This window comes from Scyliorhinus torazame, chromosome 14 (genome assembly GCF_047496885.1).
Source record: "Scyliorhinus torazame isolate Kashiwa2021f chromosome 14, sScyTor2.1, whole genome shotgun sequence".
NCBI classification, from domain to species: Eukaryota; Metazoa; Chordata; class Chondrichthyes; order Carcharhiniformes; family Scyliorhinidae; genus Scyliorhinus; species Scyliorhinus torazame.
The window spans coordinates 43,927,601-43,941,079 of NC_092720.1; the positions used below are offsets into that span (position 1 = coordinate 43,927,601).

Here is a 13,479-nt window from a genome sequence, read left to right on the forward strand (position 1 = left end):
GTTTTGTTACTGACACCTCGTTACTGACCATTTGTTTTACGTTAAAAGTTCTCCATTTGAGGAAGTAGAAGATCGAGAGGGATAGGATATTCCACAGTTTTGAGGTTCTGGGAAAGAATGTACTATGAGTATATAAGAAGGAGGAAGATACATGGGACAACATTTCAGGAACTTGGGGAGGGGTGAGACCTATCATGGAGCCAACATGGCAAAGTTATATGAAAATGTAATAGACTGAGTACCTGTTCAGATCTAAAGGAATCAACTTTACGATCCAGTAATCTGATTGGGTACGTCAAAGTAAAAAGCGATCCTATTTACTGTTGGGATAACCAGTCACAAGAAAGAAAATAGAGCATGTTTGGGTGCTACTATCTATCTCAATGACATCTTATAAATTTGCCATCATGACTTCCGGGTGCGGCGATGACCAGCTAAGTCGCACGTTTCGGCAGCTCCCGGTGGAACGGACTTTTGGGCTCTTGATAGGAGCCCCAACGGCAATTTTAACGGCTAGAAACACCGTGCGGTAAACCAGAAGGGAATTCCCCCTGGACACGGATGGAAAAAGGAGAGGAAAGTGGCCGGATTGCAGCGGATCCTTTGGAACAGCGGCAAGGAAGGCAAGCAAAAACCAAGATGGCGTCGGAAGGTGGCAGTTTCATATGGGGCCCTGAACAACAAGAGTTCTTGAAATGCTGCGTGGAGGAGATAAAAAAGGAAATGAAGAAAGAGCTGTTGGCCCCGATACTACAGGCGATCGAAGGGCTAAAGGAGGAACAAAAGACCCAGGAGCAGGAGCTTCGGGTCGTGAAGGCGAAGGCAGCCGAGAATGAGGACGATATACAGGGCCTGGTGGTGAAGACGGAGATACAGGAGGCACATCAGAAACGATGTGTGGAGAGGTTGGAGGCACTGGAAAACAACGCAAGGAGGAACAACCTGAGGATTCTTGGTCTTCCTGAAGGTGTGGAGGGGGCGGACGTCGGGGCATATGTGAGCACGATGCTGCACTCGTTAATGGGAGCGGAGGCCCCGACGGGTCCGTTGGAGGTGGAGGGAGCGTACCGAGTTATGGTGCGAGGATCGAGAGCAGGAGAAACTCCCAGAGCCATAGTGGTGAGATTCCTCCGTTTTAAGGATAGAGAAATGGTCCTTAGATGGGCGAAGAGAACTCGGTGCAGTAAATGGGAGAACGCGGTGATCCGCGTTTATCAAGACTGGAGTGCGGAGGTGGCGAGAAGGAGGGCGAGCTTTAATCGGGCCAAGGCGGTGCTTCATAAAAGGAAGATAAAATTTGGAATGCTGCAACCGGCAAGACTGTGGGTCACATATCAAGGGAGGCACCACTACTTTGAGACGGCGGATGAAGCGTGGACTTTTATTGTAGAAGAAAAACTGGAATGAGTGGACTATTAAAAGAACGTTTGGACAAAGTGGTGGGGCGAATGTGGGGGGCGAAGAGGGGTTTTATGTTTTAATCCTGCGGTATGGTAACTTTTCTCTCTCCCACAGGTGGTGATGGGGGGAGGTGGGGAGGGAGAGGAGATGGGGCGTTGGCCATGGGGGGCGGGGCCAAGGGAGAAGCGCGGGCTTGGTTCCCGCGCTATGATAATTATGGCGGGAATAGAGAAGCAGGAAGGAGGGGGCGTCGCACGGTGCGAGCCGTGGTCACGGGGGGAAGCCGAGGTCAGCCAGAGTTTGCTGACTTCTGGGAGCAACATGGGTGGAGTAATTACTCTAGCGGGGAGTCTAGCGGGGGGGGTGGGAGGGGGGAATTACTGGGTTGCTGCTGCTGGGGAAAGGGGGGAGTGGGTACGGGAGAGGATGGGCGGGGGGGCACCGCCTGGGGGAGATACAGCTGCGTGGGAACTGGGTGAGAAGCTGGAAAAAGATGATGGCTAATCGGCAAGGGGGGGGGGTGGGAAGCCCCCCAACTCGGCTGATCACGTGGAACGTGAGAGGGCTCAACGGGCCGATAAAGAGGGCACGGGTATTCGCACACCTTAAGAAACTTAAAGCAGATGTGGTTATGTTACAGGAAACGCACCTGAAACTGATAGACCAGGTTAGGCTGCGCAAAGGATGGGTGGGGCAGGTGTTCCATTCGGGGCTGGATGCGAAAAACAGGGGGGTGGCTATATTAGTGGGGAAGCGGGTAATGTTCGAGGCAAAGACTATAGTGGCGGATAACGGGGGCAGATACGTGATGGTGAGTGGCAAACTACAGGGAGAGATGGTGGTTTTTGGTAAACGTGTATGCCCCGAACTGGGATGATGCCAATTTTATGAGGCGAATGCTAGGACGCATTCCGGACCTAGAGACGGGAAAGCTGATAATGGGGAGAGACTTTAACACGGTGTTGGAACCAGGGCTGGATAGGTCGAAGTCCAGGACTGGTAGGAGGCCGGCAGCAGCCAAGGTGCTTAAGGATTTTATGGAGCAGATGGGAGGTGTGGACCCGTGGAGATTCAGTAGACCTAGGAGTAAGGAGTTCTCGTTTTTCTCCTATGTCCATAAAGTCTATTCGCGCATAGACTTTTTTGTGCTGGGTAGGGCATTGATCCCGAAGGTGAGGGGAACGGAATATACGGCTATAGCCATTTCGGATCATGCCCCACATTGGGTGGACTTGGAGATAGGGGAGGAAACAGGAGGGCGCCCACCCTGGAGAATGGACATGGGACTAATGGCGGATGAGGGGGTGTGTATAAGGGTGAGGGGATGTATTGAAAAGTACTTGGAACTCAATGACAATGGGGAGGTCCAGGTGGGAGTGGTCTGGGAGGCGGTGGTTAGGGGGGAGCTGATATCAATAAGGGCACATAAAGGGAAGCAGGAGAGTAAGGAACGGGAGCGGTTGCTGCAAGAACTTTTGAGGGTGGACAGACAATATGCGGAAGCACCGGAGGAGGGATTGTACAGGGAAAGGCAAAGGCTGCATGTGGAATTTGACTTGCTGACTACAGGCACTGCAGAGGCACAATGGAGGAAGGCGCAGGGTGTACAGTATGAATATGGGGAGAAGGCGAGCAGATTGCTGGCACACCAATTGAGGAAAAGGGGAGCAGCGAGGGAAATAGGGGGAGTGAGGGACGAGGATGGAGAGATTGAGCGGGGAGCGGAGAGAGTGAATGAAGTGTTCAGGACATTTTATAAAAAACTATATGAAGCTCAACCCCCGGATGGGAGGGAGAGAATGATGGACTTTTTGGATCGGCTGGAAATTCCCAAGGTGAAAGAGCAGGAAAGGGTGGGACTGGGAGCACAGATCGAGGTAGAAGAAGTGGTGAAAGGACTTAGGAACATGCAGACGGGAAAGGCCCCGGGACCGGACGGATTCCCAGTTGAATTCTACAGAAAATATTTGGACTTGCTTGCCCCGGTACTGACGAGGACCTTTAACGAGGCAAAGGAAAGGGGACAACTGCCCCCGACTATGTCTGAAGCAACGATATCGCTTCTCTTAAAGAAGGAAAAGGACCCGCTACAATGCGGGTCCTACAGACCAATTTCCCTCCTAAATGTGGATGCCAAGGTCCTGGCCAAGGTAATGGCAATGAGAATAGAGGAATGTGTCCCGGGGGTGGTTCACGAGGACCAAACTGGGTTTGTGAAGGGGAGACAGCTGAACACGAATATACGGAGGCTGTTAGGGGTAATGATGATGGCCCCACCAGAGGGTGAAACGGAGATAGTAGTGGCGATGGACGCCGAGAAAGCATTTGATAGAGTGGAATGGGATTATTTGTGGGAGGTGTTGAGGAGATTTGGTTTTGGAGAGGGGTATGTTAGATGGGTGCAGCTATTGTATAGGGCCCCAGTGGCGAGTGTGGTCACGAATGGACGGGGATCGGCATATTTTCGGCTCCATAGAGGGACAAGGCAGGGATGTCCTCTGTCCCCATTACTGTTTGCACTGGCAATTGAGCCACTGGCGATAGCGCTGAGGGGTTCCAAGAGATGGAGGGGAGTACTTAGGGGAGGAGAAGAACACCGGGTATCTTTGTATGCGGATGATTTGCTACTATATGTGGCGGATCCGGCGGAGGGGATGCCAGAAATAATGCGGATACTTGGGGAGTTTGGGGATTTTTCAGGGTATAAATTGAACATGGGGAAGAGTGAGCTGTTTGTGGTGCATCCAGGGGAGCAGAGTAGAGAAATAGAGGACCTACCGTTGAGGAAGGTAACAAGAGACTTTCGTTACCTGGGGATCCAGATAGCTAAGAACTGGGGCACATTGCACAGGCTAAATTTAACACGGTTGGTGGAACAGATGGAGGAAGATTTCAAGAGATGGGATATGGTAGCCCTGTCAATGGCAGGGAGGGTGCAGGCGGTTAAGATGGTGGTCCTCCCGAGATTCCTCTTTGTGTTTCAGTGCCTCCCGGTGGTGGTCACGAAGGCTTTTTTTAAAAGGATAGAAAAGAGCATCATGGGTTTTGTTTGGGCCGGGAAGACTCCGAGAGTGAGGAAGGGATTCTTACAGCGTAGTAGGGATAGGGGGGGGCTGGCACTACCGAGCCTAAGTGAGTACTATTGGGCCGCTAATATTTCAATGGTGAGTAAGTGGATGGGAGAGGAGGAGGGAGCGGCGTGGAAGAGATTAGAGAGGGCGTCTTGTAGGGGGACTAGCCTGCAGGCTATGGTGACAGCCCCATTGCCGTTCTCACCGAGGAACTACACCACAAGCCCGGTGGTGGTAGCTACACTGAAGATTTGGGGACAGTGGAGACGATATAGGGGAAAGACTGGAGCATTGGGGGGGTCCCCGATAAGAAACAACCATAGGTTTGCCCCGGGGGGAATGGATGGGGGATATGGAATGTGGCAAAGAGCGGGAATAACGCAACTGAAAGATCTATTTGTGGATGGGAAGTTCGCAAGTCTGGGAGCGCTGACCGAGAAATATGGGTTGCCCCAAGGGAATGCATTCAGGTATATGCAATTGAGGGCTTTTGCGAGGCAACAGGTGAGGGAATTTCCGCAGCTCCCGACACAAGAGGTGCAGGACAGAGTGATCTCAAAGAAATGGGTGGGGGATGGTAAGGTGTCAGATATATATAGGGAAATGAGGGACGAAGGGGAGACTATGGTGGATGAACTAAAAGGGAAATGGGAAGAAGAGCTAGGGGAGGAGATCGAGGAGGGGCTGTGGGCAGATGCCCTAAGCAGGGTAAACTCGTCGTCCTCGTGTGCCAGGCTAAGCCTGATTCAGTTTAAGGTAATACACAGGGCGCATATGACTGGAACACGGCTCAGTAAATTTTTTGGGGTGGAGGATAGGTGTGCGAGGTGCTCGAGAAGCCCAGCGAATCATACCCATATGTTTTGGTCATGCCCGGCACTACAGGGGTTTTGGATGGGGGTGACAAAGGCGCTTTCAAAAGTAGTAGGAGTCCGGGTCGAACCAAGCTGGGGGTTGGCTATATTTGGGGTTGCACAAGAGGCGGGAGTGCAGGAGGCGAGAGAGGCCGATGTTTTGGCCTTTGCGTCCCTAGTAGCCCGGCGCAGGATATTGTTAATGTGGAAAGAAGCCAAGCCCCCGGGGGTGGAGACCTGGATAAATGACATGGCGGGGTTCATAAAGCTAGAGCGGATTAAGTTCGTCCTAAGGGGGTCAGCTCAAGGGTTCACCAGGCGGTGGCAACCGTTCGTCGAATATCTTGCGGACAGATAGATGGGGGAAAAAAGAAGGCAGCAGCAGCAGCCCAGGATTTGGGGGGGGGGGGGGGGGGCGGGGGGGAGGGATGGGGGTGGGTGGGCGGGGGGGGGGGGTGTAGCTTGTGACAAGGCAGTTGCCAATTAGGGCTAGTTTTTATTTTTGTTATTTAATATTTATTTATTTTTTGTTTTTTGTTTATATAAAATAGGTCATTGTTATCTGTATTGTTATAATGTTGTGTAAAGGATGCACAATGTACTGTGTTGGTTGACCAAAAATTCTTAATAAAATATTTATTAAAAAAAAAAATTTGCCATCATTGGAATCTTGTTGGCAAAAATGCAAGTCATGAGGATAGATGTATGATTTAAATTTAATTAAAAATGCATCCCTAGCATACATGTGTCTTTTTATTGGAAGTGTAAGCCACCCAAGGCATGAGGAAAATAGGGGCAAGAGGAGGCCCATTCAGCCCTTCGAGCCTGCCCCGCCATTATGGTCATGGCTGATCATCCAACTCCGTAACCTGTTGCAGATTTCTCCCCATATCCCTTTGTCTCGAGCCTCAAGAGCTATATCAAACTCCTTTTAGAAAACATGCAATGTTTTGGCCTCAGCTGCATTCTGTGGTAATGAATACCACAGACTCACGACTCTAGGTGAAGAAATGTCTCCTCATCTCAGTCCTAAATAGTTTGCCCTGTATCTTTAGACTGCGACCCCTGGTTCTGGACACCCCGTCATTAAGAACATTCTTCCTGCATCTCCCCTGTCTAGTCCTGTTAGAGTTTTCTGGGTTTCTATGCGCTCTCTCCTCGTTCCTTAAATTCGAGCAAATATATTCCTAACCAACTCAATCTTTCCTCATGCTTCAGTCCTGCCATCCCAGGAATCAGTCTGGTAAACATGTCCTGCACTCCCTCTATAGCAAGCATATCCTTCCTCACATAAGGAGATCAAAACTATACACAATGTTCCTGGTGTGGTCTCACCAAGGCGCTGGATAGTTGCAGCAAGACATCTCGGCTCCTGTACTCTAATCCCCTCGCAAGAAATGCCAACATACCATTTGCCCCCTTTACCATTTGCTGTACCTGTATGCTTACTTTCAGCAACTGGTGTCCAAGGGCACCCAGGTCTCAATGCACATTCCCCTCTCTCAATCTATAGCCAATCTCTCTCAATCTATAGCCAATGTACAAGACAAGCAAGCAACAGCATATGCACACGCCACTAAAACAGCTTGTTACACTTCAGAAATGTGGCTCCAACACCAACAAAAACAGCTTGTTCAATTACTGTAAGAAGCACAAACTCCTTTACTGCAGTCTGTACGTAATGTACATGCACTAGTGGTAAGATACTAGCCATATATGAATTGCTTCCTTTTAGCTCCGTGTACAGGGTGATTGGTATTGGACTTGGAAGAGCCATAGACATGAAAGTGCATCCAACACTGAAGTGAGCATCGCTGATCCAGTTTTGTGGGATGTGCTGCGCAGCAAGATCAATGGATAAAAGGACTGAACCTCTTGAATGCTTTTAAACTGTACTATTTTGCAATTTTTACTTTTTCCCTTTCTCCTTCTGCCTTCCTTCCTTCGTAACAGAAATCATGATTACAGATGAGTATGGTGAAACAAGAGGTTAATTTCAGCGAGTTCTGTTTATGTATCTCTCCTCAAATGTACATTGTTTCTCATCAGCCCTGCTTTTGCATGAGTTGCTTGCGCTCTCAATTTTGTCTTGTATAATTTGTTCATTACTTGATAACTTTTGAATGAAATGAAATGAAAATCGTATATTATCACAAGTAGGCTTCAAATGAAGTTACTGTGAAAAGCCCCTTTAATAAACAGAATGGTTCTCCTATGCTTGAACAGTTAAAGTTGTACATTCACCTAGCTAGTAACTTATGAAACTAAAATGTGCTTTCTGACACCTGGTCCTGTAGTTCAAAAAAAAACCTATCCCCACCTGCCCCAAGTAATCTTCCTGGTTTCTTTTTACCAGCCCCTTCACTCCCCTACCACCCCAACACAGTGTGTGACTTAGATTGGGAATTGTTCTCGATAGGCCAGAATGTTCTCCTAATGTCTAACACAATATATTGGTACCAGACAACATATATTTAAAGATGTACCAACTGAGAGATGAGGCATTTTATGATAATTTGCAGTGAAAAAAGTGGCATCTCGTCAGTGGTGATATGGAATCATTCTAGCCTTGTTCACTCCAGTGTCGCTAAGCCAACTAGCTCTCAACTCTTTGCCAGCTGTAATGTGGAAACAACACTACGCCAGCAAAGATTTTTGTGTAGCAAGTCAAAGTCAGCAGGAAGTATTTATTTCAGTTACAAAGCTGCATTCTTAGAAAACAACTATTTTCAGTTTTCTGAGATTCAAGTTTTCGGGTCAGTTTGCGAATGTACCACTTCAACTGTCGAGATAAATGCCCTTCACCTGCCATTCTGAGATGTAATATGGACAATGGTCGACAGGAGAGGACCCTTTGGCCTCTCCAACCTTGCCCACATAATTCATGATGTCTTGTGCATCACATTATATAAACGGCATTACCATCCCCAAACCATGTGATCTTGGCAAGGTAAAAAACATTCCTTTGGAGGGCAGAGGAATCTGGGATTGCCCACATTTTGTCAGGAATAATTAACACTTACCCAGAAGCAGCTCTCTTTTGAAAGAATTCAGTGAATTAGCATCCACCCACAAGCCTATTCCAGAAATCCACTGTTCTCTAGGGAAATAGGATACCTCCGCAACTCTTTTTAAAAATATATATTTATTAAAGATTTTCAACACAATTTTTCTCCCTTACAAACAATAACCCCCCCCTCGTAACAAAAAAAACCGAGAAATCACGCAGAGCAAGATATATACATGGCAAAATGATATATTTACACAGCTTTGTACACTGGCCCTCACCCGTACGTGCCAGTTTCCCCAACCCTTCATGTTATCTCTTGCTCATCCACCCTCCCAGGCAGCTGCTGCTGCTGACCGACCTTCCTCTAACGCTCCGCGAGATAGTCTAAGAACGGTTGCCACCGCCTGTAGAACCCCTGCGCAGACCCTCTCAAGGCGAACTTAATCCTCTCCAACTTTATGAACCCAGCCATATCATTTATCCAGGCCTCCAGGCTGGGGGGCTTCGCCTCCTTCCACATTAGCAAGATCCTTCGCCGGTCTACTAGGGACGCAAAGGCCAGAATGCCGGCCTCTTTCGCCGCCTCCACTCCCGGTTCGTCCACTACTCCAAATATTGCTAGCCCCCAGCTTGGCTTGACCCGGACTTTCACTACCTGAGATATTGCTCCCGCCACTCCTCTCCAGAACCCCTCCAGTGCCGGGCATGACCAAAACATATACCTCCTCAACTAAATTAGACTTTGCCCAACCTATTTTAATTGGAACAAACTGTCAAAGAACCTTCTATTCCTATATGAAGCTTGATCAATGAAGGCAATGCAGATAATGAAGTTTAAAAAGTGATAAACCTCATGCCAGCTGCAATTTGTATTATTGCTACTTGTATTAAAGGCGTAGGGCTGTTCCTCTTCATATCTTTAGTAATTGTAGACAAATAAGAAAGTGTCACACGACTGAGTTAAGTATCTCTTCAGTGGCAGGTGAAGTGTTCATCTGAATTGCAATGAGCACCTGTACCAAATAAGGACATGTTTTAACCAGCTGACCACTGATTTGTTGGTCTTGTTTGTTGCTGATGTGCAACTGTTTAGTACTGTGGAGTGAATAGTTTGTCCTTTTGGGCTTTGAATTATACTTTGTGGTGTATATGCCTTTGTGTTAAAATGGCATTGAAAAACTGAAATAATACAACAACATAGTGTAAACAATCAGGCTTGGGCCAGCTGCCAAATTTAATCCCATTACCTTCACTTCCCATCCCTATTAATATTCCTGATATAAATGACTTATTTTATAAAATATTTATATGAAATTATTACAATCCCAGACCAGACCCCAACATTTGCTCGGATACCAGACCGGAACACTAATCTCTTTTTAAAAAGTTTGTAAAACAGAGGAAAGGATACTTTGCTCCAGGAGTGACTCCACACACATTAAAACAAACTTTATTATTAACACAGTATTAAACTACCCTAACATCTCACAAATATAGGTTACAATTACCAGTTAAACAATGCTTAATAATATATTTTTTTATATATTTAAAGTACCCAATTCATTTTGGTTCCAATTCAGGAGCAATTTGGTGGGGCCAATCCACTTAGCCTGCACTTGTTTGGGTTGTGGGAGTCAGACCCACAGAGACATGGGAACAGGGCATTATTAATATGTCAACATTTTCTGTACTTTCTCTTATTCGAATCAGAATCATGAAATCTAGACCTGGGACCTGGATCAGAGTCCTTGATTTTTTGGGGGGTTGATTTTATCCAACTTGCCTTCTCTGGATTGGATGCAGAGCTGACTGGCACTGCCCTGCAGCAAAAATATCTTGAGACTTGGACTCTTGTATAATCTAGACCTCAAATCACAGTCTCAACTGATATTCCTTCAGAGATTACACACCTCCCATAGCATGCACAATTTGCTTTCATCAAAGTCTGCTATTAATAATCTGACTTAAATATTCTACTAAAATTTAATACCTGTGCAAATCCTTTCTCAATTAAATCTGGAAGGCAGGGCAGGCCAGGGAAGCATAGTTTATGCGCTGTACTTCATAAATCTAATGTGGTCAAAACGTGTTTTAATATCAATAAACAGCAACTTACAAATCCTGAACTAAACTTGCATTCAATAACATTAATTGTAGCAAATAATTGTGTAAAAGCATTTCAGCAAACAACTGATTTGGAAAAGCTTGATTTTTGTACTAGGGTTACAACATCAGGCTTTGTTATCGTGCAGTGCGTTATCTTAGTGAATGAGAATTCAGTACCAATCCTCCCCTGTACCCCCACCAGAGAAACAATATTTTAACACCATGCCTTTTGCTATTGCTATCTTATTTTAAAGTGGTGAAGGTGATTTTAATATTGTATGTTTTTTGCGATAGGTGGCCAGGAAGATTATGTTCTCTCCTATGAACCTGTTGGTCAACAGGAGGGTAAGTAAAAGCTGAAAAAAGGGATGCAACAGTAAAAGAAAGTTGGGCAATTCTTGTCACTTCTCCCTTCTAATCAATCTATATCGCTTTTTGAAACACATTTTATTCTTTATCTATGTTTCCACTTTCCACACATCAAGAGGCTGTGGATGCAGATTCTCACAGCAGAGCCTCTGCGATTGCTATCCTATGATGAACTGCGAGATGGAAAACATTAGTCCAAGATGATTTTCCCATCCAGTTTTCTCTCTTTAAGTGAAGAGTTGCTATCTGCTCTGAGCTCCTTAATAGTTGTTTGAAGAATCACAGCACAAATCTTTTTTTTCCCCAATTAAGGGGCAAATTAGTGTGGCCGATCTACCTACCCTGCACATCTTTTGGGTTTTGAGGGTGAGACCCAAGCAGACACTGAGAATGTGCAAAAACCCCACATGGAACAACATAAATCTTTAGTAACTTGCCACACTGCCAGTTAATGCAGTGGCTACATTTTGTTGCGGTGCCCATCTTTGCATTGACTGCAGTCTTGTGACAATAAAAAGATTATTATTAAAAGTAGGCTTACATTAACACTGCAATGAAGTTACTGCGAAGCTGAAGCCAGTTTTTTCCTTTCACCTTTAAGCCTCTCTCATTTTTTAGTTATGCAAGAACACATCGTGCAATTGTTCATGCTGAGTGTTGTCTTTGGGCAAGCTAGATCAAGGGAGTGCCCTTTTGCCCTCTTTCTGTAAAGAAAAAAGCAAGACATCACTTTAATGTTCAAATCCCTTCATTTTGACTTCCATCCCAGCATTAAGGCCACCTAGTCAAAGTCATCAACAATAACCTGTGAGAGCTTCCAGCTACATAATCTTAGCCCTTCTCTCTATTCTCTGTAGCCTTCAATACTATTCCATTCTTCTTCACAACCACTATCCCTGTAGCCCACCTCCACCACATTGTACTGTCAACATCGCCACCAATCTGCTGCGATAATCTCTTCATTGCACATAATCTCCTCTCACATGCTCAATGGTTTCATCCTCAGGCCCCTAATCAACTTCACCTTTCAGAGTTATCATTTGCTAGTACAGGGTCAGTTTCCACCTGTGACACCCATCTTCAATTTTCTGCTAACACCCTTGACTCCACATCTGGTGCTCATCCAACATCAAGTCATGGAAGACCAAGAACCTCTTCAACCTAAACGTTGGTGAGATCTATAAAGGAATTCTATTTGGCTCTCACGAGACACTTCTCACCCTGGTCCCTGATCTTGCCTAATTCCCTAGCTGCCAACTCAGACTAAATCTGGTCCATTTTCTCGGTGTGCTGCTTAATCCTGAACTGAGATCCAAACACAATCTAGTCAGTTACTGACTCATTCTGTCTTTGCATTACAGTCTTCCACATCATCATCAGTACCAGAAACGCTTCTTATCTGAAATCTCACCTTCTCCAGCACTCCTCAGCAATTACCAGCTACCCAAGTTCTACTGTACAAATTTCAAATCCACCAAAATTTCATAAGCCTGCATTTGTTGTGTGCAATGTCTCACACATTCACCCGAGTCTCCACTAATTTCCTAACCTACAATGTTATCTTCCAGCTCCTTCTTCTCCATACATCCCCACATGACCGCATTCATCCCTGTAATCGTCTCCGGTACTGCTTCCAAGTTGAGAGCCTCCCTTCTTCAGAATATGAATTATTTACCACCTACATTTTCCTCCACTCCCAAGTATTCCTGTCCTTGTGCTTCACCATCTGAGGCAGAACCATCAACCATTCTAACCCTGTGCTCTGGTAACTTCTTCGCAGTGTTAATGTAAGCCTACTTGTGTCACTAATAAAGAATATTATTATAAGAAGAATCATTATGACACAGAAGAGGTAATTCAGCCCATCAAATCTGTCGGCTTTCTGTAGAGTAATCTAGTAAGTCCCATTCCTCCATGCTATTCCTGTAGTCCTGCAAGTTTATTTCCCTCAAATGCCCACACAAGTTCATTTTAAAATCATCTCCACTTCCACCGTTTTGCAGGCAGAGTTCGAGGTCATTACCACGCACTGTGTAAAAAGGTGTTTTCTCACATCTCTACATCTCTTTCCCAAAACCTTGAATCTGTGTCCCTACGTCCTTGTGTGACCAGCTAATGGGAGTGGTTTTTCTTTGTCTACCTTATCCAAACACTCAATCTTTTACACCTCTATTGAATCTCCCCTCAATCGCTTGCTGAAAGGAGAACAACCCCAGTGTCTCCAACCTAACTTGCAGCTAACATCCCTTGTCCCTGGAACTATTCTGGTAAAACTTCTGCACCCTCAGAAAGCTACCTGAAAACATGATATGGCCACGTGGCTGCTAGAATTAAGTAGCTGGAACGCAAAGCAAGTCAGTTCATTCATTACACTATTGGAAATAACCCTGCTGTACACAATTGCTTCATTGCTCTCATCTTCAAAAGATTGCCACTTCGCACTCATCTTTGCCAACCTTCTCTAACTCTATCGCTCCCTCCCTCTTCTGGTGTCTTTGAAGCATTTTGACATCTTGAAGGTGTCCAAAAATTAATCATGTTAGTTGGGGACAAGTCTGCTGGAATGGGAGAGGTTTAATGGCCAATCTTCTGAGGAGGTGATACTTTAAGGGTCTGCGGTGTGGAAAAGGGTTGAAGGCTTAACTTTAGTCAGAGGGTTGGCCGGTTA

At 46.0% G+C, this 13,479-nt stretch overlaps 1 protein-coding gene across 26 annotated transcripts in view; it reads left to right on the forward strand.

Annotated features, from left to right (window-relative positions):
* LOC140389677 (disks large homolog 1) overlaps positions 1-13,479 on the forward strand; it is a 486,438-nt gene that overhangs the window by 457,184 nt on the left and 15,775 nt on the right. For all 26 annotated transcript variants that reach the window (XM_072474027.1, XM_072474028.1, XM_072474029.1 and 23 more), the window contains one exon: positions 10,737-10,787. In XM_072474027.1, coding sequence (XP_072330128.1) covers positions 10,737-10,787 — 51 coding nt within the window. The remainder of the gene's footprint in view (positions 1-10,736; positions 10,788-13,479) is intronic.